This window comes from Amphimedon queenslandica, unplaced genomic scaffold (genome assembly GCF_000090795.2).
Source record: "Amphimedon queenslandica unplaced genomic scaffold, v1.1 AMPQUscaffold_13414, whole genome shotgun sequence".
NCBI classification, from domain to species: domain Eukaryota; kingdom Metazoa; phylum Porifera; class Demospongiae; order Haplosclerida; family Niphatidae; genus Amphimedon; species Amphimedon queenslandica.
In genome coordinates, this window is record NW_003546350.1 from 217,898 (window position 1) to 243,286 (window position 25,389).

At 35.7% G+C, this 25,389-nt stretch overlaps 4 protein-coding genes across 4 annotated transcripts; 2 read left to right on the plus strand and 2 right to left on the minus strand.

The window, feature by feature from the left end:
* Positions 1-54: 54 nt before the first annotated feature.
* LOC109581844 (uncharacterized) lies at positions 55-4,872 on the minus strand. Its single transcript, XM_019996291.1, has 2 exons — positions 4,092-4,872; positions 55-3,251 (listed from the first exon to the last, which is right to left on the minus strand). Exons 1-2 carry the CDS (start codon positions 4,870-4,872, stop codon positions 151-153), a joined length of 3,882 nt encoding a protein of 1,293 aa, XP_019851850.1. The 3' UTR covers positions 55-150.
* Positions 4,873-4,932: 60 nt separating this feature from the next.
* LOC100636243 (Fanconi anemia group I protein-like) lies at positions 4,933-12,715 on the plus strand. The gene is made up of 47 exons (XM_019996330.1): positions 4,933-5,034; positions 5,075-5,147; positions 5,198-5,283; positions 5,335-5,370; positions 5,422-5,507; positions 5,576-5,649; positions 5,713-5,782; positions 5,842-5,883; positions 5,936-5,989; positions 6,035-6,205; positions 6,285-6,375; positions 6,456-6,488; positions 6,553-6,645; positions 6,711-6,789; positions 6,852-6,915; positions 6,996-7,081; positions 7,132-7,202; positions 7,295-7,382; positions 7,444-7,502; positions 7,580-7,651; positions 7,740-7,810; positions 7,872-7,932; positions 8,349-8,402; positions 8,445-8,514; positions 8,575-8,630; positions 8,809-9,026; positions 9,093-9,210; positions 9,257-9,340; positions 9,411-9,448; positions 9,504-9,662; positions 9,741-9,840; positions 9,936-10,024; positions 10,080-10,143; positions 10,233-10,418; positions 10,496-10,633; positions 10,717-10,768; positions 10,837-10,913; positions 10,969-11,019; positions 11,074-11,142; positions 11,195-11,279; positions 11,359-11,492; positions 11,554-11,598; positions 11,659-11,778; positions 12,012-12,086; positions 12,144-12,239; positions 12,291-12,377; positions 12,473-12,715. The coding sequence occupies exons 1-47, from the start codon at positions 4,963-4,965 to the stop codon at positions 12,590-12,592; spliced, it is 4,017 nt and encodes a 1,338-aa protein (XP_019851889.1). The 5' UTR covers positions 4,933-4,962; the 3' UTR covers positions 12,593-12,715.
* A 93-nt stretch (positions 12,716-12,808) lies between these two features.
* On the plus strand, positions 12,809-20,109 carry LOC109581856 (attractin-like). The gene is made up of 23 exons (XM_019996331.1): positions 12,809-12,978; positions 13,072-13,158; positions 13,225-13,341; positions 13,398-13,577; positions 14,404-14,582; positions 14,919-14,981; positions 15,258-15,414; positions 15,649-15,739; positions 15,817-16,102; positions 16,185-16,493; positions 16,553-16,810; positions 16,904-17,173; positions 17,289-17,465; positions 17,690-17,869; positions 17,956-18,027; positions 18,163-18,228; positions 18,302-18,445; positions 18,521-18,603; positions 18,725-18,806; positions 18,889-19,160; positions 19,281-19,339; positions 19,393-19,471; positions 19,551-20,109. Exons 1-23 carry the CDS (start codon positions 12,890-12,892, stop codon positions 19,848-19,850), a joined length of 3,600 nt encoding a protein of 1,199 aa, XP_019851890.1. The 5' UTR covers positions 12,809-12,889; the 3' UTR covers positions 19,851-20,109.
* Positions 20,110-20,221: 112 nt separating this feature from the next.
* LOC105312731 (tetratricopeptide repeat protein 14) lies at positions 20,222-23,093 on the minus strand. Its single transcript, XM_019996332.1, has 13 exons — positions 22,742-23,093; positions 22,603-22,682; positions 22,387-22,539; positions 22,244-22,331; positions 22,065-22,135; positions 21,789-21,826; positions 21,595-21,735; positions 21,441-21,512; positions 21,212-21,331; positions 21,037-21,159; positions 20,859-20,982; positions 20,443-20,552; positions 20,222-20,399 (listed from the first exon to the last, which is right to left on the minus strand). Exons 1-13 carry the CDS (start codon positions 23,001-23,003, stop codon positions 20,315-20,317), a joined length of 1,467 nt encoding a protein of 488 aa, XP_019851891.1. The 5' UTR covers positions 23,004-23,093; the 3' UTR covers positions 20,222-20,314.
* Between the last annotated feature and the right edge of the window lie 2,296 nt (positions 23,094-25,389).

Consider the following 25,389-nt stretch of genomic DNA (forward strand, 5'->3'; position numbering starts at 1 on the left):
CTCCTCCGTGTCTGTTCTATCACGTGGAATCACGTGCTGTTATACCAAGGCTTGTCTACTAGATTCATAAATCATCTAAAACAAAGGAATACATCAACCAATAACAGTTTTAATCACACACAAACATTTTAATGTAATACTGCTTCAAGTTTAAAGTTCTAAAACTTGAAGTTCTTCTCTGAAGCTCCCTACATCACCATCATCTTCATCATTATGAGCATTCTTGATAATATCCATATCAAGATAGCTTGTTGATGCTACAAATGGACTAGGAGGGCCTTCCATTTCAAGAGAGAGGGATTCATCTGATTTTGAGCTGGACATAGAGGCTTTCCTCAGCTTAGTAATGCTGAACTTCTTTTTTCTGCGATACTTTTGAATAGCCAAGCTAATAATGAGGATAAAAACAATAAAAATAGGAAGGTAGACCAAGATAATTTGAATATAGCCTGTCAATATCATGATACTGCGCTGAGACTGAGATATTGATTCGAAATAACGAGTTAGTGTAAGAGTATTAATCATTCCAAGAAGGAGGAACAGACACCCATCAATGTTGTTATGAAGTTTCTTCCTGTATGGCTGAAACTTCAAATGAACTGCTAACATTATCATGACTATGATTTGAGCAATTGACAATGAAGCCAGTGGTATGTCAACCAGTGAAAACAAACTGACAAAAATAGCACGATAAAGAAAGTACAGCCCTGCAAAGAAGCGATATTTGTCATCAAAGCAACCTTGAAATACATCAAAAATTGGCTTCAACTTCTCCACGTTCGTTGTTATTGTTGCTATTAATTTATTTTCTTGCACTTTCGGCGGCAATAATTTGTAAAACACTGGATATGCCATGAGACAGATTGGAGTAATCGTCACAATTGTTAAGATTCCTAATATTGCAACAATGGCTAGTGGTATATGAAAACCAGTGAAATATTCTTGACTTCCCATCTGTTGTACACGCAATGGAGATGTAATACTGTCCCCTTTACTGCGGAGGAATCCAATTTGTAGTATTTTAAAGCAAATTTGAGTTGTCTGAGAGTAGCAGAGTATTAAAAATGTAGCCAGAGCCTTTGTCAGTGATGTTGGCTTAAAGAATGGTCTCTTGCAGCAAGCAGATTGCATCCTATAAAAATAGGTAGACTTCATCACAAACACAAGTGTGACCACTAAGAGAAAAGCAAAGAAAAGTGAGAGGATCTCCATTCCCATGATGGCAAAGAAACTTCCATTTTTAAACAGACAAAACGAGAGGCTGTCATCATTAAAGAACCTCAGTGAGAATGGCTCGTAAAATAAATCTGATATAATGTTGAAAACTTTCTCAGATTTTGAGGCATAGATGACACCATTAGTTGTTGTAAAATATCCCACAATTTGTGCAAAGAAGACAAATCCATTCCACCTACCAGAGCTAAAGTTTACACCAAGCAAAATGATGATTGTAAACATTAGGGTCAGTGGTATAAAGCTTGATAGTAAATAAAAGAGAGGCCCATAGGAGCAAAGCTCATTGTTGCCACATTTGTATCCAGGTGAATTGTAATACACAGAGTTATTCTCTATACAGTTACCACACAAAACACCAGTGCGATTATTAGCACCACATATCAGTGAGTCCAATTCAGAGGATGATGGAAAGGAGGGCAGTCTGATATCAAGTATCTGACTACTATTGCAATATCCTTGTGGACATAGCCCAGTGTATAAGGTATCTTCTGATTCAATGCCTACATAGCCTATCCAGAAGCCAGAACTAAGTGATGCCACGAATTCCTTATTATCACACCTTACAATGCCATTGTAGTGATTACTGTCATCGTCAGCAGAGCAAACACAAGTGTTGTTATTGTTAATGAAACCAGGAGGACAGGAAGAGAGTGTAACATCAATGCCAATAGTCAAATTACGATAATAGAGTGTTCCTATTTCAAGATGACCTGTTTCGTTAGGCTTTCCCTTCAATTGGAATTTATTGTTAGCTGTGAATAAGTTATTAAGCTGAAGCGAATTATTTTCAGTTTTTAATATACCAAACAACGGCTCCATTGATTCATGTCCCAGTTCATCACGAGTGACAAAAGGGATCACAAAATCTTTGCCAGGGACTATATCCTCTTCATTTCCTGCTGCAGAGTGATGAAATTCACTAGTCTCAGTTGCTACATTGTCTCTGACTATGCCTTTGTGATCAGCAAATGTAAAGTTACCGATGCATTCACTCAGTAGTGTTTCCGGTGGAATGTAGGTTAGGTAAACATGAGTACCTTGGCATAACTTATTACAAGGTAGTAGTGATGATATGTACATTGTTTTCCCAAAGGAATCTGTGTTATTTTCAAAATAAAAGTTCGTCTGAAATGTGTCCAGCGTTCTTATTCGCTCTACGAAGCACGAAGATCCAATAAGAAGTGAAGACTGAATGTCAGTAGAATGAAAAAATATTGCTCCTCCTTTGACAGATGCCTCATTATGATGGAAAATAAACGTTGTGTTCTTACTTGTGTATATCGAAGCAAAACCATTAATGGATACAGCTCCACCGTATGTACCGGTATTGCTTGAGAAATTAACTTTTGTGTTTTCTAATGCAATAGCATTACCGTCAATGAGATACAGAGCAGTTCCATTGTTTCCACTAAAGGTAACTACATCAGCTAATGTGAACGAAATTGCTTTTGAGTTTAACGTCCCTGCACCTATGGCAGAAATCCCAGCACCGGATGACGAATCACCGGTTACATTGAACACAATGTAATTATTAATAAAACTACAATTAGCAAAATGAGGGATTGGAAATATGGTGTTAGCTGGAACATTGTTAAAAATAGGCTCAAGATAAATGGCTGAACCATACGTTGCTTTGTTAGAGTTCCATTCTGTATCGTAAAACTCTATCTGATTATTAGGATCAACTCGACTAGCTGATGTGACAAAGAAAACAACCCCACCTCCGAAATAAGCCTTGTTGTCAACAATAGTACAGGATCGTACAGTGATCCTATTGAAACGATTGTGCATTGTAATGAAATAGAAGCCAAGATCCAATCCACCTCCTCCCAGTATTGCTTCGTTTTGTACTAATTTAGAATTACTGATGACAATGGTGTTGTTGCTAGACTGGTCTTTGCATAATACAAATAATCCTCCTCCATACAACCCACTATTCCCACTAAAATAACAGCTGCTTATGAAAATAGAATTATTATATGCAAGCCCAGAAAGCCATACCATTAAGCCACCACCAATGCATAGGCGGCTGCAGGGTCGGGCATTTAGGGGCAATGCCCGACCAAAAATTCTGACCGGAAGTGTGACATCACCATAATTAATAGTTATTCTATGGTTAATTAATAGTTAATAACAGTTATTGCAATTATAATTTCAATTTTTTATGAAAATCTTATAATTATGAATGCATAAATGGCAGGCTGATAACAAGGTGAAGAAGAGAGACTAAATAAAGGAGGAGCTCGTGGTGGTAAGACTTTGGTGCCAATCACAGTGGGCCACCACAGCAACACTAGAAAGCATAATCATTTCATTATTTAGTGCTATTTCAGTGTTCTTTTCTTGTCAGTTGCAATGTCTAAAAGCCTGGACTAGCTTCACTATGTCCTTTGTGAACAAGCCTGCTAAAAAGGAACAACAGTTTACAACTGAAGTGAACCTAGTAAGTACAGTATAGAAGTCAATAATACAGATTATCTCATAATTCTTACTTTAGGTCAGTTTCTTGCTGAGAGTTGATGATCATGAGTCTCAGTCTACTCTTGTGGTTGATACAGCTACAGTTTTTACAGCTACAGCTGATGTACAGTCAATTGTTGCTCATTCTCCATCACCCTATTCTTCTACTTCCTCTACTAATACTACTACTAGTACTATTACCACTACAGAAGTCAGTGTTGGAGCTACACCACCCACTACTTTATTACAATAACCTTCGCTACCAAAAAATTGTGCTAAAAAGGGTGCGTAAAAGAGGGTGTGGCCAAAATCACGGCGCGCTTCGCGCGCCCAACCCATTTCCTGTGCCACACCCATGCCCGACTAGTAGTCAAATCCTGCAGCCGCCTATGCACCAATGTACTTAGAGAATTCAACATTATTTGACCCTGTAGTAACAGAGTTGTTATAGAAGGTGCAGTTATGCACATAGAGTAAAGCATGACTATTGTACAAATTAGTGCTGGGGTCACAAACATCCCAAGAAGGACTACACATTGATAGCTCATAGTATATACCTCCTCCTCCAAGAAGACGACCAGTCGATAGCTCCTGGTCAACCCGAGAGACAGTGTTGTTGGTGAAAGTGGAGTGAGCAATGCTGACATTGCCATTGCTGTCATAGAGTGTTAGACCAGTGCCGTGACTGTTACTGACATTAATGTGATTTATCCTAATGTTGGTGCAATTTTCAAAGTAAACAGCAGACGAGGAATGATAACTAAAAACACCTTGATGTGTCACGTTTGATTCGTAATGGTATAATGCTCCACAGTTGATGATAGTCACTTCAGATATGCGTATGTTTGTTACATTAATGAATTTCAGTCCATACTTAACAATCTGTTGGCTACAAACTATATTTGTTCCATTCATTCCAAATAAACTAAGGCCGGATATATTGGCAAACTCAATGATTGAGTCTATTATCTCTTCGTCATTGAGAAGCATGAGTACTGTATCATCACTCACATCTTGGAGAGCAGAGCTGAGATTATTTGCGAACAAGGAGCAATTGTAGTATGATTTAGTGACGTTAGGAACACCATCTTGGTGAACAACACATAGCACTTGCTGAGAATAGGTGGAAAGAAAACAAGACTGCAATAGCAGAAGAAACAAGAGTGCTATTATCATCTTTGAGCAGCGACAAAATAACAAGGAAATTACAAGGCGTGGTTTGATTCGGAACCAAGCCTAAAAGGCGGGCCCACGTGGTGACTGGTGATGGATTCAAGTTTTAGGAGTCAATCTTCACAAAGAAGACATTCACAGCGTCCTCCTCTATCATTAGCAGAGGTACCAGTTCATTCTATGTAACTATTTTAAATCCTCATAGGTGAAAAGGCAGCTTGATGCAGCTGCAAATGAGAAGTGGGACATTATCAAACCAATAAGGACAATATTGAAAAGTTAGTGTACATTATGAATTATAATTATTATTGTTAGTCTTTTCCGTAAGATTTAAAAGAGGGGAATGATGATATATTAAAGGAAATATTTGTATTCTCAATTAATCAGCTAAACGGCGACGAATTAATCAATTCTGTGAGTGACAATTTAAAACTAATTGGAATGATTTTTTTCTTTAATTTTTAGAAAGGTAGAGAGTTGATTGGACTGTTACTACCTGAGGTATGTGAAAGAAGTACATGTACACAATATGTCCATTGACTCCATTCATAGGTGGACAAACTACAAGGTAGCAGTCTTATTGAATTGTCCCATTCGTTTATTGAAGGAATCAAAGATGGAACTGTATCCAATGGAAGGTATTGCATGTGTAATGACAGTTCATGTACATAATGTGCATCTTTATGTGTGTGTGTGTGTGTGTTAGGAGCATCGAGTTATTTCCTAAGATATTGTCGGCCATTTTGAATCAGAAGTCCACTATAACTGCACAGCAACAAGGCATGGAGTGTTTTATTATTATATACTGTACTGGATCTTCTTCCTCCTCTCTCTCTCCTTTAGGAGGTGCCAATGCTACAATGAGTGGGCGTGATTGGAAATGTCACTTGGTCAATTCTTTCTTCTCTTGCAAGTACTGTACTTATGAAGTGTGTCATCATGTTAATGTGTCATCATCTTTCCTTCCATTAGGTGGTCCCCTTCTTGTGTTCTGCAGGTAGTTAATGTCAGTAGGTCAGTCATTAAATGTCACACTGCTATATCTTTAATTACTGTATAATTACAGGGATGCCCCATTAGAGTCTGAAGAGCTACAGTTCCTCATTGAGAAGTTGTTAAGGTTTGGAATTTCAGCATTTTAATGGGATATGTGCTCTTTAAATAGAGTAATGAAGACGTTGCCAGTTCAAGAACTCCCTCCATTAATCCACCAGTTATTATTGGTAGCTAAGATTGGACAGTACTCCCTCGTACTAACTGGTATCAAGGACCTGTTTAACCGGACTGACAAGGAAAACGATGAAAATACAGATCAAAATGGAGGAGGTGAAATTGAGTAAGTATGTGCATGTATAAGATGTAGATGGATATCTACATGTACATGTACTCTTCTTCTTTCTCTCTCTCTCTTTTAGTTTAATGGAGGCTGGTACTAGTCAAGCTGAAGTATTGAGAAGTGAAGGGACTGCTTTGCTTCATGCTGACTTTGCACTTAAACAGAATCAGGTATGTACAAGTACTTAAGAGCATATTATACTTTAAATGAATTCATCATGTACAATGTATGTGATTATGTGCATGTTTAGGAACTATCAAAGGAGTTTTGGAAGCTATTAAAAGTAAACCTGAATTTGTATATGTTATAGAAATGTTATGGATGAATATATATATATATATATATAGGTGTCATCATCATTGTTTTATCCTTCAAATTATACCCCATTTATACTGTCCCTGGCTCTCTCTCAGAGCAACATAATAGGATTAGGAGATACTGTAAGATACTATTAGGTGTAGTGTTTTTAAAATATGTCCATTCTTTGCTGGACTAATTCCTGTAGGTAATGGACAATTTAAAGGCAATCATTGTGAGGTGCTTTAAAGAGAAGGAGAACATTACAAACTCTTACTGGATGCTTGGTAAATGTTCATGTACACTTGTCTTAGCTAGTTTGTATTTTTTAATGTATGTATATTTTTAGAATTATCTGAGCATAGAGCTGTACCTGATATTGATGAGATATTCTTGCGTATTGTTGAAAACAGGTTTGACTGGTTTATTGTACTGGTTTACCTCATACTTACAACCTTTCCCCAATATCCCTCCCTCCTCTCTCTCTCCACAGTGTTAACGGTTGGGATCTTGTAATGCAAGGTTTGATTAATCTTTCATTTTCCATTTTTGACTCATTCTCACCAAAGAACAGTGCTGGTATGAATAGACCTTTATGCTAGCATAAGTTGTAATAATTATATTTATAGCTTCTTATCAAAACACTCCACAAATGAAAGCTTGTATATTAGGAGGTAATATCCTCATTAAAGCATTCAAGGTACATATACATGTATACATGTATTATTTATTAACTTTTCTTTTATTTTTTGTGTGCATATACATTCATGTACATGTATATATTCTGTACAGTCTCAATCTTTTGTGAGATCAGAAGTCCTCACTCAACTGACCAACAGGATTCTGACCAGTTCAACTGTGTATGCTGGACATTACATCAGTGAGCATCACCTCATATCACATGATAATCACATGATGATCACATGATGATCACATTATAGGTATATTAGCAGAAATGACTCGGTCTTCCCCTCAAGTATTACTTGACATAGGGCCTCAGGTACTTCTCATTCCTTTAATAATTTATAATAAAAAGAAGGAGATGAATATTTTGAAGTCTTTTCTTCTCTTTTACAGCTCAAGGAAGTATTCACTTATATAATGTGTATTCCTTCATCTTCTGCTATATCTTTGATAAAAGCTATTCTGGTACACTAAAACTACTAATTACCATATCTTATGCTTTCATTCTATTTTGACTTCTTCCTTTATCTCTCTCTCCCTCTTTCTGTTATAGCCATTAGTTCAGTTCCGTGCTTCTTACAGAGATTCTCTTCTATTGACTTTAAGGAAGTCATTATTCTCCAAGTCAGTTACTTGTTCCTCTTGCAGCAGCTGCTATTGCTGATTGATGTGTTTTATATTATAGGGAGATAGAGGCCAGATGTGCTGCAGTTGGCTGCTCACTACTACTGGCAAAAAACTTTAAAGTAAATAATAAATCTCTTATTTTGGATTGTTATTTTGTCAAAAATTTGTACATGGGCTTTGGCCAAATTTCAAAAATAAAAAGGAGAGAAATCTTCATTTTTATATTCTTTCTTGATGCATATACATGTTCTTATGTTATGTTTCAAGTTTGAGCTAATTCCGATCAAGTTTGGATTTTTTACAAATTTTTAAAGTTGCTCAAAAATCGGGCCAAAGTCCCTGTACTATAGTACATGGTCTCGGGCCAAATTTCGCCAAAAATGAAAAGTAGAGAATTCTCCATTTTTATAATTTTTTCTGATACATATACATGTTCTTATGTTGCATAGAAAGTTTGAGCTAATTCCGATCAAGTGTAGATTTTTTATGAATTTTTAAAGTTACTCAAAATACTAAGGATTCTCCCCACATATAGGTTCTTGATTCAGCAGGAAGTCAAGATGACTTCTCCTATTCATCACAATCACAGGTTAGCATACAGATCATGTGACTGTCATGTGACCTTGTACAGACGCTAGTTGAGGTCCATACAAGCAGTGGGGGAAGGTCATCAAATGAATCAATATGTCTAGAGATACTCAGTAAGATATTAACACACACATGACATGTACTGGACTAATCATCACTGTATTGTACTGTAGGTATGTTAAGACGTAGCTTTACTCATCAAGAACCTGTCAGACTGACTTTATATGAGGTATATTAATTAATTATACATATATACATGTACATTGCACATATTTTTATCATACAATATGTATCTTTATTTGTTTAATTTGTGAAAGATTTTACAATGAATTTTGTTGCTTCCAATAAATCACTCTACATAATAATACAGTTATGTACAATCTATTCTCCTCTTCGCTGTTCACTAGTCATTGTCAAGCACATTCAGTTCTAATGCAAAGCTCTCAGGACACATACTGGACCTCCTCCTGGATCACTTCACTAAGTATTATTATGAAGATGATGAAGATCTACTCCCACCACTCAAACTCTCCTCCTGTGTGGCAAGGAATGAGAGCAGTGACTCTTACATCAAAAGGGAGCCATTGTCAGACTTATTGAACTGCTTGCAGCTCTGTACTAAACAGTAAGAGAGGGAATTGAAGAGCAAGATTATATTTTATATTGATTGTTATTATGAAATCACTTTTAGGTCCATTGAATGGGAGGAGAAGGGGGTGGAGCAAGTCAGTCATCTCGAGAGATTAAAGAAAATCTTGCGATCAATCTCAAGACGTCTCTCCACATGTGATCTTGATGATTTTGAACTAGTCAGTGTCACTTTAAAAACGTTTGTTACGTGTGTGCATTAATTAGGATAAATCGGGAGATTACCTAATGACTACTAGTGTTGGCTCCAAGAATCATTTAACAGCTGCTCTGCTACTAGAAATATATGAGGTATATTGATCAATACAGTTTCATCATGTGTACCCTTTAATTACAATGATATGTACATGTACATGAATAGGTAGCACTGGATTATACTTTTAGTATTGAAGGAGTCAGGTAAGTACATGTATATCTGTCTTATGATAAAGAAGGTTCTTTCTCTCCTTCTCAGTGATGCTTCCTGTAACCTGTTGCTCGATTTATTTGTCAAGTACCAGTCGGTCCTTGATGTACTGACAGAGAAAGGTGGTTCTGCTGGTAAGAAGAACCTCATGAGAAGGAGACTGCTATCATCATCAACCACCTTACTGTTCTTAAAATCACTCTTCCGGTTAGGAAAATAGCCAAAAAATGACAGAATATTATTATTACTGTTTATTTATGTATAATTGTTATTCTACTTGTGTAGAGATACATTGCCAGCCCACCAAGCCCCACTCACATTACTGAGGGAATCAACTAATTTTGTACAATACATTCTCAATGCTACACTCCTCAATATTAAAATGGTGATTAATAATTATACACAATGTACATGTAAATGGTATTTTTGTGTGTCCATAATAATTATGTTTGTTTATTTTAAAATTCTCTCCCCATACAGTCACCCAATGAAGCCACCCCATGGTGTTGGGGCACAAGACATGACAATAGCTCAATCAAGAACTATCAGTTTCTGGTTTCCATTGCAAAGTAAGCTTCTCTTCTTCTTATATTCATATTGCATAACCTGTTTGTCTTGTTTTAGAATCCTGTATAGTCAGTTGGAGTGTCCCTCAATACAGCAACAAGCTGGAAAGAAAAAGGACAAAGTTAGTGATCAAACTCTCCTAATTTGTGTTGCCTAAGTTCAATCTCTCTTATGTCAGTCTCTCATATTCTCTCTCTTTCTCTCTTTTAGGGTAAAAGTATTGCTTCTCTCTGCCTGGAGTGTTTCTCCGAAATATGTCACGTGATTATCACATGTTACAAGGACAACCTCATCTCCTTTGCAAGAGAAATAACCAGAGGAGGAGGAGGAGGAGCTAATGAAGGAGACGACACTAACGATGATGAGCAGCTGCATATTGTCATACGCCATATTCAGGCAAGCATCAAACACTGCACTACACAATTATTACATACCCTCTCTCTCTCTCTCTCCCTCTCTCTTCTTCCTTGCAGCAACTGGTAGCATCTGTCATTGTGTCTGGTGGTAGAGGTACAGGATCTAGTAGAGGAGTTTATGTTGTCAAAGATGTAGTTTTTATGGTGTCAGTTATATCTTCATTGACTGATCATTTAGATAGGAAATCATCTCAAGTTAGTATTAGGATCATACCAGTGCATATTATACAGTACAGACTGTAGTAGTAATGGTCATTATCTTAAGTAACCTTTTCTAGTGTTTACAAGTTTTCGAATGGTTAGATGATTTATGTCGTCAGAACAATATAGGTTATTATTATTATTATTATTATTAAAACTATTATTAGTAATTATTATTATTATTTTAACACTTTTAGATGATCAGACTGTCACTAAAAGCCTTTTCTCATTTCTCCTTTCTCTTCAGCACAGAATCAATAAAAGCATCAAAAACGTTTGTCCTAAATCTGTTTAAGCACTTTTCTAATGTCCTTTCTTTATTTGAGCAGCTTTGTAAGATAGCACCAGATATACACTTCATCACTGGAGATATTGAAGAGGTGAGTTTGATACTATTTACTAACATTAATATGTATAGTGTTATTATTATGTAGGATGTTGAGTTATCAGGGACTAGGGTTTACATGATAATCAACACTGAGAATGTTCGTGGTCCTATCCTGGTGAGTCATGTGACCGTCGTGTGATTATCATGTGATCCTTGTCCCTTATTAGACTTCATTCCAGAATCACCTTGATTTCATACTGGTTAATTGTGAGAATATACTGAATGTCCTTAAACTGGAGCTTAAGAATGATGGTACAGTACTGTTAATTTGTTTCTTCTAACACTTATATATTCTTTGTGTTGAATTCCCTTCAATCTCTTCATGCTGCAGTCTCAGACTCCATTGGTACAATAGAGGATATATTGGGTCAGTTTTGTGACAGACTCCACAGGTTGGCAATAGTCTTTACTGAGCTATCTCAGTCAGCCATTCCTCCTGGCCCTCCCTCAGATACACTAGTTAAGGTATTGCTGTACATTATAATTCTAAGTGTGTGTGGTTTTTGAGCTACTCTTTGTATTTTAGAATCTTGTCAAGTTCTATTCTCTTTTATCAGAGACTGTCAAACAAGTAACAATGCTATGTATTAATCTGTTACATTTATTTCATCTTTGTCTCTCTCTCTCTTAGCAAGCAGTGTTGTATGGAAAGACAGCCACTTTGCATCCAAAGTTTGTGAAAGCAGCTGAAGCCATTGGAGCCTCATTGACACTAAGCCAGAAGATATACTTGTTCCTTATCTACTGGCAGGTAATGACAGCTTGTGGCCAAAATATGTACATGTACAGTACATTGTAAAAGACATGCATCAAGTTTTTATACTTTGGGTTATTTCTGATATTTTATTTTTGTGGTATGGGATGTATCATGAGATTAAAAGACCACAGGATCCATCCCCAGTTTCAGGTTATGTAAATCCTTGACCACAAATTTTAACCACAGTTTGCCCACAAGAATGACCTGCTATTCTTGTCATTCTGTAGAGGAAACAGCAAGAGAACATGGAGCTAGTTCAGGGCAAGAAAGGAAAAGGGAAAGGAAAGGCCGTGGTTGGAATGGTAGGCCCAGAGGAGAAATGGAATAAATGAACTTTTGATTGTTTCTTTTTTTTGAAGGCTCAAGTTAAGAGAGAGAAGAGAAGCATACCAAAGCTGATTTATTGGATTGAGGACTACGAGAAACAGCTGATACAACTGGGGAAGAAATCTAAAGTAGATAAAGAACATAATTATATCTTTGCTTTCATTCTTGTCTCTTTACAGTACAAGCTAATGGATTCGTACAAGAGAAGTGTCTCTAGAGATTTTCAAATTAAAGACTCAACGCTGAATGAACTGCTGAACCAACAGGTAGAAGAGCTATCCAGTGAACACTAGGAGTTTCATTATTATTATTATTATTATTATTATTATTATTATTAATGTATTCCTGTATTCATTACTAGGAGGAAGATATTGAGGATGATGAAGAAGAGATGGAAGTAGAGGAAAATGGAGGAGGGGAAGACAGCGATTGTGGAGGAAGTGCTGCCCCAAAATCAAAACGGCTGAAGAGAGAGACCTAATAATAATATTAATTGTTTAACCAATGAATATCATTAACTTATGTATCACTTTGAATTGTATATTATACATTGCATTTATATATCCATTTATTTATAGGAATAACATCACAACATCTACAGTAATGTATCACAAATTTAAATTTAAATTTTCCCGCCTATCATTACTACCGTATTAAACCAGTTATGGTTCTAATTATCTGTATTGTTCAGTAATATTGAAATACATGACTTGGGCATAAACAGCAGCCAGCGAAGAGAGAAAAGGAAAGGAAAGAGAGCTACAGCTTATTCTGAAGGATGTTAAGGAGTAAGGGGCCGCTGCTCCTCTCCTTTCTCATAGTATTAGTCTATCTATGGGGCTCTGTACAAGGAGTATCCAGGATAAGGTAGGGCCCTAGTGTGTATGTTAAATTGAGAGCATCTTATCAGTATAATAATGTGTGTATATTATTTATGTGTGTGTGTTTTGTTTGTTTTAGATTATCAAATGTGACAGAAGGAGTCATTGCTACAGCTAATCCGTATCAACGCAATACCAATTGCTCATGGTTCTTGGAAACCAACAAGTATATGCCCATTTTTCATTTCCTCTTATTTTCCCTTCCTCTCTCTCTCCCTCTCTCTTCCTTTAGTACCAGAAGGTCATACATTAGGCTCAAGTTCAATTATTTCCTAACTGAGTGTCTCTGGGATTATCTTCACATTTTCAACGGCGACTCCATTTACAGTCCGAAACTCGGAGCATACTCGTACGTTACCATAACAACCATATTGGTCACATGATCACATGTTCCTTTACATGTAGAGGGGAGGTGCTTCGGTCTGACGCTGGCATTGATGATGGGAGTGGCTCTATTTATGGCTCAGGGGATGTGACTTACGTGTCACCAAATGAAGTCATATTATTGTTTGATTCACCTCATGTCCTGTTGTATTTCTTCTCTGACGCACAGCTAGAAACTGATGGATTCAATGTATCATATTGGTAAGAGATTGAAAGTGAAAGTGTTTGTAATATTGTTAATAATAAGTACATGTACATGTATAATAAAAAGGAATTAACTATTCATTTTATTGTAAACATCATTAGATGGTACTAGTTTTAACAATAACAAGTGACTAACTATTATTATAAGAAACCTTTAGCATTTTTCTAGTTATGCAAGGCTATAGCCCATGGTTTTTTTCCAAAAAATGGCTCCGAAATGACCCCCACTTTTTATTACATTTTCTGATACATATTGATGCTCATATGCTGTATAGAGAGTTTGAGCTGATTCCGACTTCAATTTTTTGAGTTATGGCCATTTTAAGAAAATGCCAAAATTCTGAAAAGTACCCAAGGCTATAGCCCATGGTTTTTTCCGAAAAATGGCTCTGAAATGACCCTCACTTTTTATTACATTTTCTAATACATATTGATGTCCTTATGCTGTGTAGAAAGTTTGAGCCGGTTTCGACTTCAATTTTTTGAGTTACGGCCATTTTAAGAAAATGCCAAAATTCTGAAAAGTACCCAAGGCTATAGCCCATGGTTTTTTCCGAAAAATGGCTCCGAAATGACCCCCACTTTTTATTACATTTTCTGATACATATTGATGTCCTTATGCTGTGTAGAAAGTTTGAGCCAATTCCAACAAATATTTTTTGATTTATTGGCATCCAAAAAGAATTAATACCAGCATTTACATGTACATCATCATCATCATCATTATCATCATCATTATTATTATTATTATTATTATTATTATTATTATTATTATTATTATTATTATTATTATTATTATTATTATTATTATTATTTATAATAGGGTCAGTACTTGTATCAGTAATTGTTCTAACAATGGACTGTGTGATGAGTCCCGGGGGGTGTGTCAATGTGATCCTGATTGGACCGGAGAGTACTGCCAGTCTCCTGCTTGTCCTAATAACTGCAATCACCATGGAAACTGTCTTAATAAGGAATGTGTCTGTGACGAGGACTACACTGGTAAGATGGACGGCTATATGTGCATATGAGGGGTGTGGCTTAATTAATAAATAATAATCTTGATGTTCTTAATACTTCTATAAATTAATAAGAATATCAGTTCATTTTAAATCACTGCATGTTGACTATAAAGGCCTCCTCCATACACAAGGCAACATGTTGCTAGCAACTTCTGTGATTACTTTGATCTTGTAATCATTTTGTTCCAAAAATAGAACAGAATTCTATTCTTAGACACAAGATCAAAGTGACCACAGAAGTTGCCAGCAACATGTTGCCTAGTGTATGGAGGCCTTAATGTATTACATTATCATTACATTACCATTACTATTACAGGTGCTGATTGTTCAATACTGAATGATAGACCACACTGGACTGTAATGAACATATCCAATACAGGTTAGCTATTAGTACATGTACCTTACATTGCTCTATTGATATGTACTGGTATATATTGATATCCAGTCTATTAGGATAATTTCACACCCTCCCCTTGTATGTACACAAACACTCATACCATTTCCTTATGATTCACATCCTCTTATTATAAGCAAGTCATGCACTATGAAGTGACATGTAGAACCTTATTTGTACTATATATCTTAAAATAAATGCAATATACAACTATTAATCTGTACATTAGTAATAGTCTGCTGTATCTAAATCCTTTTATAGATACAGTATTGTTGAGTAGAGCTGGCCACACCTCCGTACTGTGGGAGGGGTCTATGTGGGTATTTGGTGGGTATCAGTTTGACGGTACCTTTCCTGAGCCTCTGGCTGATGGCAGTGGAGGAGACAGAGAGGAAGGAAAATATGCTGATCTGCTACAGTGAGTTACATGTACATGTACATGTACATATGTATCAGTATAACGCCCACTTTAATTTCTAAATATGGTATTATTGTGATTATTACAAGAAATGTACAAGTAGATATTTTTGTTATTGTTGCGATTGTTTTTTGTTTGTGTTTATCATCATTATGATCATGATCATCATGATCATCATCATCATCATCATCATCATTATTATTATTATTATTATTATTATTATTATTATTATAGGTATGATATTAATGACAATGATTGGACAGTAATTGAGCCAATAGGTGCGAAGCCACGCCCACGTTATGGTCACTCAGCAGTAGTATATAAAGTAATTATTATTATAATATTATTATTATTATTGTTGTTGTTGTTGTTATTATTAATATTATTATAAATTATTCACAGGATTTCATGTACATTTATGGCGGTGCCCTTATCCCCAGTGAAGAGATCACCAATGAGCTGTGGAGATATGACTTTCAAAACATGAACTGGACTCAGATTGATCAGTGTAGCCAGACCAGTGACAATGAAACTGACTCACTGATGGAGTACTGCCCCATAAGAGTGAAGGATCACACTGCTAATGTGGTGGGGGATAAGATGTTAATAGTCCTTGGCTATTCTGATCAGTTGTGGAGTGATGGAGGCAGCATTGAGATTCCTAATTTTGTACAGGAATTTGATTTAGGTAAGAGAAGGAAAGAGAGAGATTAAGAGATACATCATTTAATTGAATATTTCTTCTTTTATTTATTTCATTTATCTCATAGTGAATGAGTCATGGCCATACCCACCTCCCCAGCATGGTATCATCCCTTCAGAACGAATGGCTCACTCCAGTGTCTATGTACCAGAGACTGGTCTACTGTACGTTTATGGAGGAGAACATTTAAGAAATACTCTATCAAGCATCATAGCCTATGATCCAGTGACTCATTATTGGAGTGGAGATATATCAAGTGGTCCTTTGAAACAGTCCTTTCATTCAACTCTACTGATGAATGGAGCCTTGGTCTCTTTTGGTGGATACACTACGAGCAATGATTGCTTTAGCTCTGATCTAGTTCTATATGATATATGTGAGCCTTTATGTAAAATATGTGTTTTTACTAGTAATTTTTTCTTAATTTTTTTACAGTGCAAAATGAGTGGAGGACATTGTCACTACCTGGTCTCCCTAGCAACGCCAGTCGCTATAGTTACTCAGCGGTCTCCCCTGACAACACTACTCTCCTGCTGTATGGCGGCTTCAAAGGCTCCACCTTTCATGATGTGTTGATGTTTAGGGTTGGAAGAGATTGCAGTGAGTATGATAGTGTCTCTTCTTGCAGTGGGTCATTGTGTCGCTGGTTCAATAACTCAACTTGTACTGACATTAATTTGGAGAAGAATATTGGTAAATAACACACACATAATCTCTTTCTTCCTCTCATTTTTTATTTAATAATAATAATTATTATCATTGTTACATTTTTATTCCTTTATTCAGACACAGGCTCATATTGTCACCTTCACATAAGTTGCTTATCGTGTAACACCAGCAGCTCCACTGACTGTCACTGGATCAATAACAAGTGTCAATATGTTGATCCTACAAGCAATACCACAGCTGTTACATCTGCTACAGCTGCTACCAGCAATGATCCATCTTGTTCTGAGTCTAGACCAGATTCTTGTTCACATTATTTATCTTGTGTGTCTTGTGTAGCTCATGAAGCTTGTGGTTGGACTCAAACTGGGTGTACCTTCAGATCTAATGGTAAAGGAGAGGGAGAGAGGGAGGGATAACAATTGGAATACTTAATTATAGGGCTTTTAATTTATATAGTCCAGTGTGATTTATTTCTTTTCTCCCTCCCCCCTCTCTCTCTTAGATACAATCACCAGTTGTTCAGTCATTACTGGTTGTTCAGGACTCTCTTCTTGTTCATCTTGTATTGGCCATAGAAACTGTCTCTGGTGCTCTTCTCTTAATAAATGTATAAATACTGGAGTCTATCCTTATCTCTTTCCTTTTGGACAGTGTCTAGGCTGGACTCAGTCTTGCTCAAGTAAATTCATACAACATGCATATACATTATCTATTGATTTTTGAGCAACTTTAAAAATTTATATAAAATCAAAGCTTGATTAGAACCAGTTTAGACTATCTATACAACATAAGAACATGTACATGTACATATGCATCAGAAACAAAGTTTAAGCCTCACTACAGTCAGTATAAGGATATGCCAATATCAAACAGAATCATTTGTCACATTATTTCTGATCGTAGGTGTTACCGAGGACTGCAGTGATCATTTAACATGTGCTGAGTGTAGAACAGAGACTGGGTGTGGCTGGTGTAGAGATGAGTCCGATACTGGACTAGGGACTTGTGGTAAAGGAGGTTTCCTTAGATCTCTTAACGGATCATTCTGTGTCGATACTCACTGGTTTTATGATACCTGTCCTTGTAAGCTTATTCATATATTCAGTATTGTATTAACTCTATTTTTCTCTCTTCCTTTTTTCCAATTTTCTCTCTTATCCTCTTCAAAGTGTGTAATTGCAATGGTCACAGTGAGTGTGTCAATCTATCAGTTTGTGTTGACTGCCAGAATAACACAAGAGGTAACCGACAATACCATATTACACAGTACATTATGTTCACATACCATGTACATCCACCCACACATGTACATGTATGTATCCACACATACCATAATTATGTACTGCTTCTATGATTGTCTGGTTTGTTCTCTTTAGGTGCTAATTGTGAATCATGTGAAGATGGTTATTTCGGTCGTCCTGTAAATGGACGTTCTTGTTCTGGTAATTCTTGCAAATTTACCTATTTATACATTATTCTTCTATTTTTTCCTTCCTCCTCTTTCTCTTCCTCCAGTATGTGATTGTAATGGTTACAATACTGTCTGTGATAATTCCCGAGGTAACTGTACTTGTCTTGATGCCGGAGTGACAGGATCAACTTGTACTTTATGTAAAGCCGTTGAGAACTATCGGGGGAATGCATCCAACTTTTGCTACTGTGAGTTGATCAATAATGTTAAACAATACATAACGTCTGCTTGGATTATAAATGTATTTTTTGTTTTTTTTTCAGATTCTCTTTCCGTTGGTTTTATTTATACTTTTTTATCTCCTGATGTTGAAACACAGAATTTCTTTGTTGCGCGTCCTAGATCAGTGAGTATCACATACTGTATAATAATAATAATAATAAAAGTTATGAAATATTGTAGCATATATAGCCTGTTCTAGTAGTTAGTTTTTTCTTGTTATTATGTGCCCTTTTCTTCTCCTATAGAGTAGCAGATTAAATGTCAAATTTGAGATATCCAGGAATCGTTTTGATTCATCTATTTCAGTCCAATATTTCCTAGGAAGATGTAAGTTGCATATCACATGACTATCACATGATAACCAATAATAATAATAATTATTATTATTATTCTTTTTTCATTATTACAGCATCTCAGAATTATGCTATCCTGTACAATGTCACTGATGTATTGACAATAAGTGGGACTAACTCGCACAGTGAAAGATATGAATCCTTTAGTTCCGTTACCTTCAACTCGTCAAACCTTTTCTCATTTGCAAGACCTGATATTCAGAGCACAGCACAGTTTGGCTGGTTGTTTGGTAATTCCAGCAGTAATGACTTCACTAGTAACCTGTGGGATGGGGACGTGGGTCTAGTTATTTATGTGTTCAATTTAAAACCAGACTTACAATATAAGGTTAGTGAGGAATGTGAATAAATGCATTATACAATGTAGTAATGTATGTATACATGTATTTTTAAAAGTAGTCAAAAATAGTCATAAATATAACCATTATCTTATTTTTTGTTTTTACAGATTACAGTTGATCAAAATGATTTAACATTTCTCATCTATTTCTTTGTTACTTTCCTTACGTAAGTCACCATAACCATTGCATGTACAGTAGTATGATAACTTCATTCTTCAGATGCTTTACATTCCTACTCTCACTCTTTCTATTGGGCTGGTACATTAAACGGAAACTAGAGATCCGTGCATTAATTAGAGTAAGTTTCATATGCACACTATGCATACATCACACATGACAGTCACATGATGATCATGTGACTATACATTACCTTACAGGCTCAGCATATTGAAATGCAGAGACGAGTCCGACGTCCATTTGCTCGTATCAAGGCAATAGTGGACACTCCTTTAAAATCAAGAGCTAAACAAACTGCTTCTTATGTTGCCGTAGAAACAGTCAATGACTCGAAGGCAGCCATTTTATCTGTACTGATCCGTCTTCCTTGCGATAAAGCAACAGGTCATCCTAAACCAAATCGAACTGGGATGTGTTTTGGTAGCACGTTTGTGAGAATGAACCCACCAAAGAAGAAAAGAACTAAACACAGCAGCAGCAATCATAATACAAACACTTAGAATACAAGGAGAATATACTGAAGTATACTGACATACAACCTCCCCTCTCCTTTATACTGTCCATAATATTCATACAGTATTCTTATCATTAATTGTTATTACTATTATTATTATCATTGTTGTTGTTTGCAATTATTTTTTGTGTTATAATATATGATTGATTGTCATAGTCTATGCTTTAATATCTATAGATTTTGGTATTTTATTTACGTCTGATTTAATGTAAGAATTACAATGATTAATTTATTTTGAGCCAAAAGATCAACCAAATTTTTAAAATCAGCCAGTCAAAAATTACAAGTTGCAATTCTGACACCTTGTTAACACCTTGAGGTGTAAATTGAGGTGTGAACAAAAACAGGAAGCTCAAATTAAAATTTTTAAAATTCACATAAAAAATGAATGACAGTTTTACAATGAGTAACTGTATGTGTGCATTATAAGTACAGTTAGTGTAGAGTCAGTTAGTGTTTGTGTGGAGGTGAGTCATTATGAGATGAATCTGAAGAATAATGATGTCTCTTCCTGTCACTTGATCTCTTCTTACTCCTATACCTACATTTAATATATAAAATACATTTTACCCTCTCACTTTTTCTTGTGCTTCTTATGGCGTCGATCCTTCTCTATTATCTTCTGTAGCTTCTTCAACCGTTGTTCCTCTTCTTTCCTCTTTCTCTCTTTCTCTCTCAACTCAGCAGCCTCAAGAAGTAATGATGATTGTGATCAGTACAGTGTTAACCAAATGAGCAGGTTATACAATTACCATTATAATACCATAAGACACAGGGAGTTATTAGTGGTTAAATAACATTCCCCATATCAGCCAATGTTGAAGTGAAGAGTGAGAGAGAAAGAGAGAGAGAGAGAGAGATGAAGTAGGAATATGATTGATGTCATTGATCCATGGAGTAGTTGATGCCCCAATGGTTGTATATGGTGTTATTTTAAGAGGGAGAGATGACAATACATCACATGACACCAAGTCACATGACTAATGTGACACACCTTCTTTTCCAGTGCTGCTGTTAGCAGTGCTGCTCTAGTCTTGGCTGGTTCAGACTCAGGGTTGTCAGCCAAAGCTTCACGATAGCAACGTAGAGCAACCTTGAACTCACCTTGTCTTTCTAGCCTGTAGGTACATGTACATGTCATGTGATGATCATGAGACAGTCATGTGACTTACTCTCGCCCGTAAGCTGTCTGAGTCTCAACCAAGTACTTCTTTGCATTGGAGTGGGTGTGGTTTATGGTGAGAGCACTTTCGAAGTCTTTGATGGCTTTTTCATACTTTCCTTTGTTGGCATAACTGTAATAATGATAGTACATTATTATTATTTTATAATAATTATTATAATTACAGTGCTCCTCTAGCAACCATTGCTTCAACATTCTCTGTGTCAATTTCAAGAGCATAATTGAAATGTTTCAATGCATCTTCATATTGATGCTTTTTAAAGCATTCAACACCACTGGCAACACTAAAGAGAAGGAGAAAGAGGAAATGAATGTATAAATTGTTGATAATGTTTGTCATTAATGATTACTGTGCAAAATGTACATACATGTACCACAGTATCAGAAACTTACGTATCCATAGACCATTTAGATCTTTGTGACTTCCTCAAAGAATCATAATATTCACCATCTTTAATTTCAGTCCTAAAGGGATATATTACATTAAAACTAATTCATATTTCTGATACTATAGTTCCCATTTCATTACAAGTATACTGTCTCTCACATGGAGATTGGTCTTAGAAAACTGAAGGATTGAGGAGAAGCAGTCGATAGTCCCAGGACTGACTTTAAATTATCAACACAAGACGGGTTTTTAAAACCTGATGATCTTGTTAGTTTATCAATATAATCCGTAGGTTTGGGACTAGAGAGAGGGAGAGCAAAATTTTAAAACTGTGTGAAAATTGTTATACTTACATCTTAGGAGGTAGTGGTACATCAATATCAATGTAACCCTGTGAATGCAGAAATTAGAAAAATTTATTTAAAGATCTAATTTTAATCAGAATTAGCTCAAACTCAAAACATAACATAAGAACATGTATATGTATCAAAATAAATTATAAAAATGAAGGATTCTCTCCTTTTCATTTTTAACACAATTTCCTGTGCTACAGTATCATGGTTTATTACTATTACACATTAATACACAATGTTTGGCTATTGTTAATGCTGTGCAGCTCCTATCCTTACCAGTTTAAGTTCAGTGTCATCAGTACAAAAAGACACTTGAACAACACCAGCCTCTACTCCAAGTATCAAACCTAATGATATAATACATGGTATACATGTACATGTGCATATACACATGCATACAAATGTACAAGTAATTATAGTGAATTTATAATTATGATTATAAATACCTAATTTACCTTGTACAACATCATCAATCTGATACTCTTTCAAAGCATCTTTAGCCTTTGCAGGGTCACTTGCTAAATTCTCAACCTTCACAAGACCCTACAGTTAAATTTATAACAACACAAGACCCGGCCCCCTCTGTATAGAGTCCAACCTTTATCCTAAGACCTGCTATTTCTCTTCTTACAGCAAGTAATAATGATGATGATGATGATGTTGATGGTAATAATTCAGTTAGTTCAATAGCTAGTCCATTACTAGATACTTTACTGACAAAACCCTCAACTAACTGACCAGGAACCATTAACTAAAGAAGGCACAATACAATGAATGGGCAATTACTACATACATTTATCACATTGAGACTAACTTGTAATGCTCTTTCAGTTCTATACGACACATCAATCATCATCTGATACTCAATTGGAGGGAAATCTCCATACATTACACCTGTTGTGATAAAGTAATATTAATTCTAATTAATAATTAATTAATTAATAATGATTCACTTGTATCCATTACACTACATGTATTTGTGGTTGAATGTGTTGAGTGATTGTCGTAAGAACAGAGTCGATTCAGCAGGTCTTTATGTTTTTGAGTGAAATCAGTTACTTTATCAATAAATGGATCAGAAGGAGAGAGATCACGTGACTTCACATGTTGGCCTTCAGAGTCGTTCTTCTCTTCATTTGAATTGTAATTATAGTCAGACACGGGAGAAGAAAAGGAATAATAATTACTGCTACCTAATACTTCTTCCTCCATCATTAGATATAAGAATCAGCAGAGACTAGAATCAGCAAGTCACATTCAAAACTGTAATGTATCTGGTAGGTGACTAGGTGTGGCAGCTATTAAAGCCCCACCCTTCTACGCAAGCATAATTTACAAGCCAAGTTGTTGTCGGTTGTTGTTCATTGTTAGCTTGTTCTATCTCTGGTTAGCTCCTGATTCAGGTCAGGATACACTAACTGCACTTATTCTAATGGAGCCATGGCTACTGGATCCAGTCAAACTTGTTTAGGTATGAACATTGAATCCGCCATTTTGATTTTGTTGTATATACAATGTATAAAATCCGCCAGACTATAAAATACTGTAAAATACCTAGGTTTTGATGATCTTGTTGATGTTCTGGACTTATTGAAGAGATGTGGTTTTCCTAATGCAAATTGGTATAACCTTGGACTGAGACTAGGACTTAGGAAGAGTACACTTGACGACATAGAAAAGAATCATCCTAATGATGTGTCTCGCTGTATGACAGAGTGTCTCTCCCAATGGCTACGTAGAGCTGATAATGTTGACAGTAGAGGAGGAGCCAACTTGGACTCACTGTCAGATGCTCTAGGATCTATGAATGAAACTGCTGTAGCTGAGAAGTTAAGTGAGTCAACCATGTAACTACCGTGTATATATAATCGTTGTATTTTCTATCATAGAACATCAGGTTCTTATTAATATTTTTAATAATCGCCATACTGTCCTGTCTCAGTCTCTTTGTGATTCTGTTAGTATTGCTTGGTTACTTTATGGTGAACGTATGTTAACACAAGAAGCAGTTAGTAGAGTGGTGTCAGCTAGTCCCTCTATTCCTAATCAACGTGAGGCTCTATTAACTGCTGTGAAAGAAGCTGTTCAAACTGATCCCAACAGTTTACATACATTTGCTAATGTATTGTGTACAATCAGTACTAATGTATCACTGGGACAAACTATACTGGATGATATTAGTGAGTTTGATGATGATAATAATCACTACATCTTTTAAAATGTGGTGTTACTGAATGGCCATTCGAAATTAAATTCATAGTTCATAGTTTCTTATTACATAGATAAAGCAGATGTGGGTGGCCAGTATTATTCACTATTGTTAATATAAATTATGTGTATAGTTAATGAATATGTTCAATTATATGAGGTGAATGTACATGTGTGGGTAGGAAACATGAATGTACTGTAGTAGTCTATTTAGTATATCATAACTAATGACAATTGTTTTTTTTTTTTCATTATGTGTTTAGGTAAGTATTTTCCTACTCCTGAAGTGGGTATTGTTCCCGAGACTATTAAAGATTATGATGTAGTTCCACAAGGTAATAATTATTAATTAATTGATAATACGTTTGTTAATATTTATAGATAATACAAGTACTGCCAATGAAGCCAAGCTACCAAGTAATACACAATCTGGTATGTATTACATTAATGCATGTACAAAAATAGTTTGTTTATTGTCTTTCTTTTGTAGGTAGTACGACTGATGCTGAAGTTAATAGTAATTCATCTTCACAACCATTATCACCTCAAGGTAGTATTTTGATTACATAGCTGCTGTTAATGAAACTATTTTTAGTTGAAGTACCTGTTCCTCAACATTTATTTGTGGAGTATAGCTCAATAAAAGCTTCTTACACAAGGATGTTGTATAATGTTTGCAAGATTTTAAAGAAGAAATTGGACGTTGATGACATTAAAGAGTTCCTCTCTTGTTACAGCACTTCTCTTAGTCAAAAAGTTGAACAGTGTTCAGATACTTCTAGCATCCTTCGTCATGTTAAAGATGAGTGTTCACTGACTAATATTGAACTACTTCATAGCATAGTGGAGGAAATGGAGATCACTGAAGCAGAGGAACACATTGAGACATATAGAGCTGAGTTAAAGAAATTCTACGAATCAATCTCAGTTATTCTTTGCCTGGAAAAAAGATTTGACTCTGTTTCTCATCTTCAATGTCAAACAGCCACTTTTATCTTTGACTGGAAGCCTGAGGAACATGTGCTGCAGGATATCAAGGGCATTTTATCAAAAGTGTCTGGTAAACTACTGGTCATTAAGTTTATAGGATCCTCCACTTCAATATGTGTCATTTGCTCCTTTCCTTTCTCTGATGTTGAGTTTACTGTATTGAGGATGATAGAGAGTATTCATATACTAATGGGACAAGGATTAAAGAAACTGACTATTGGTAACTTAACATTATGGAGGAGACAAGATGTTAGACAAAAGGTACATAATATGAATAATTGAATATTGTTTAATGAATATTGTATTGTATAGGAACTAAAAGAAAAGGATCAAGACTTACTACAACACACTGAGGTCAGTTAATATAATCATTCCTTTTATTAGTTACATTATAGTACCTGCA

Bases quoted from the DNA above. Each gene is read 5' to 3' on its own strand.
- LOC109581844 (XM_019996291.1), bottom strand. From the start codon at position 4,872: ATGATAATAGCACTCTTGTTTCTTCTGCTATTGCAGTCTTGTTTTCTT. The intron at 3,252-4,091 runs GTGCATAGGCGG...GCCTATGCATTG, and splicing joins TGAATTCTCTAAGTACATTG to GTGGTGGCTTAATGGTATGG.
- LOC100636243 (XM_019996330.1), top strand. From the start codon at position 4,963: ATGGATTCAAGTTTTAGGAGTCAATCTTCACAAAGAAGACATTCACAG. The intron at 7,203-7,294 runs GTACATATACAT...TATTCTGTACAG, and splicing joins TCCTCATTAAAGCATTCAAG to TCTCAATCTTTTGTGAGATC. The intron at 11,493-11,553 runs GTATTGCTGTAC...TTTGTATTTTAG, and splicing joins CCTCAGATACACTAGTTAAG to AATCTTGTCAAGTTCTATTC.
- LOC105312731 (XM_019996332.1), bottom strand. From the start codon at position 23,003: ATGATGGAGGAAGAAGTATTAGGTAGCAGTAATTATTATTCCTTTTCT. The intron at 22,332-22,386 runs GTTGGACTCTAT...ATTTAACTGTAG, and splicing joins TAGCAGGTCTTAGGATAAAG to GGTCTTGTGAAGGTTGAGAA. The intron at 20,553-20,858 runs GTGTGTCACATT...TTACTTCTTGAG, and splicing joins CAGCAGCACTGGAAAAGAAG to GCTGCTGAGTTGAGAGAGAA.
- LOC109581856 (XM_019996331.1), top strand. From the start codon at position 12,890: ATGTTAAGGAGTAAGGGGCCGCTGCTCCTCTCCTTTCTCATAGTATTA. The intron at 14,982-15,257 runs GTTAGCTATTAG...ATCCTTTTATAG, and splicing joins AATGAACATATCCAATACAG to ATACAGTATTGTTGAGTAGA. The intron at 19,472-19,550 runs GTAAGTTTCATA...ATTACCTTACAG, and splicing joins AGATCCGTGCATTAATTAGA to GCTCAGCATATTGAAATGCA.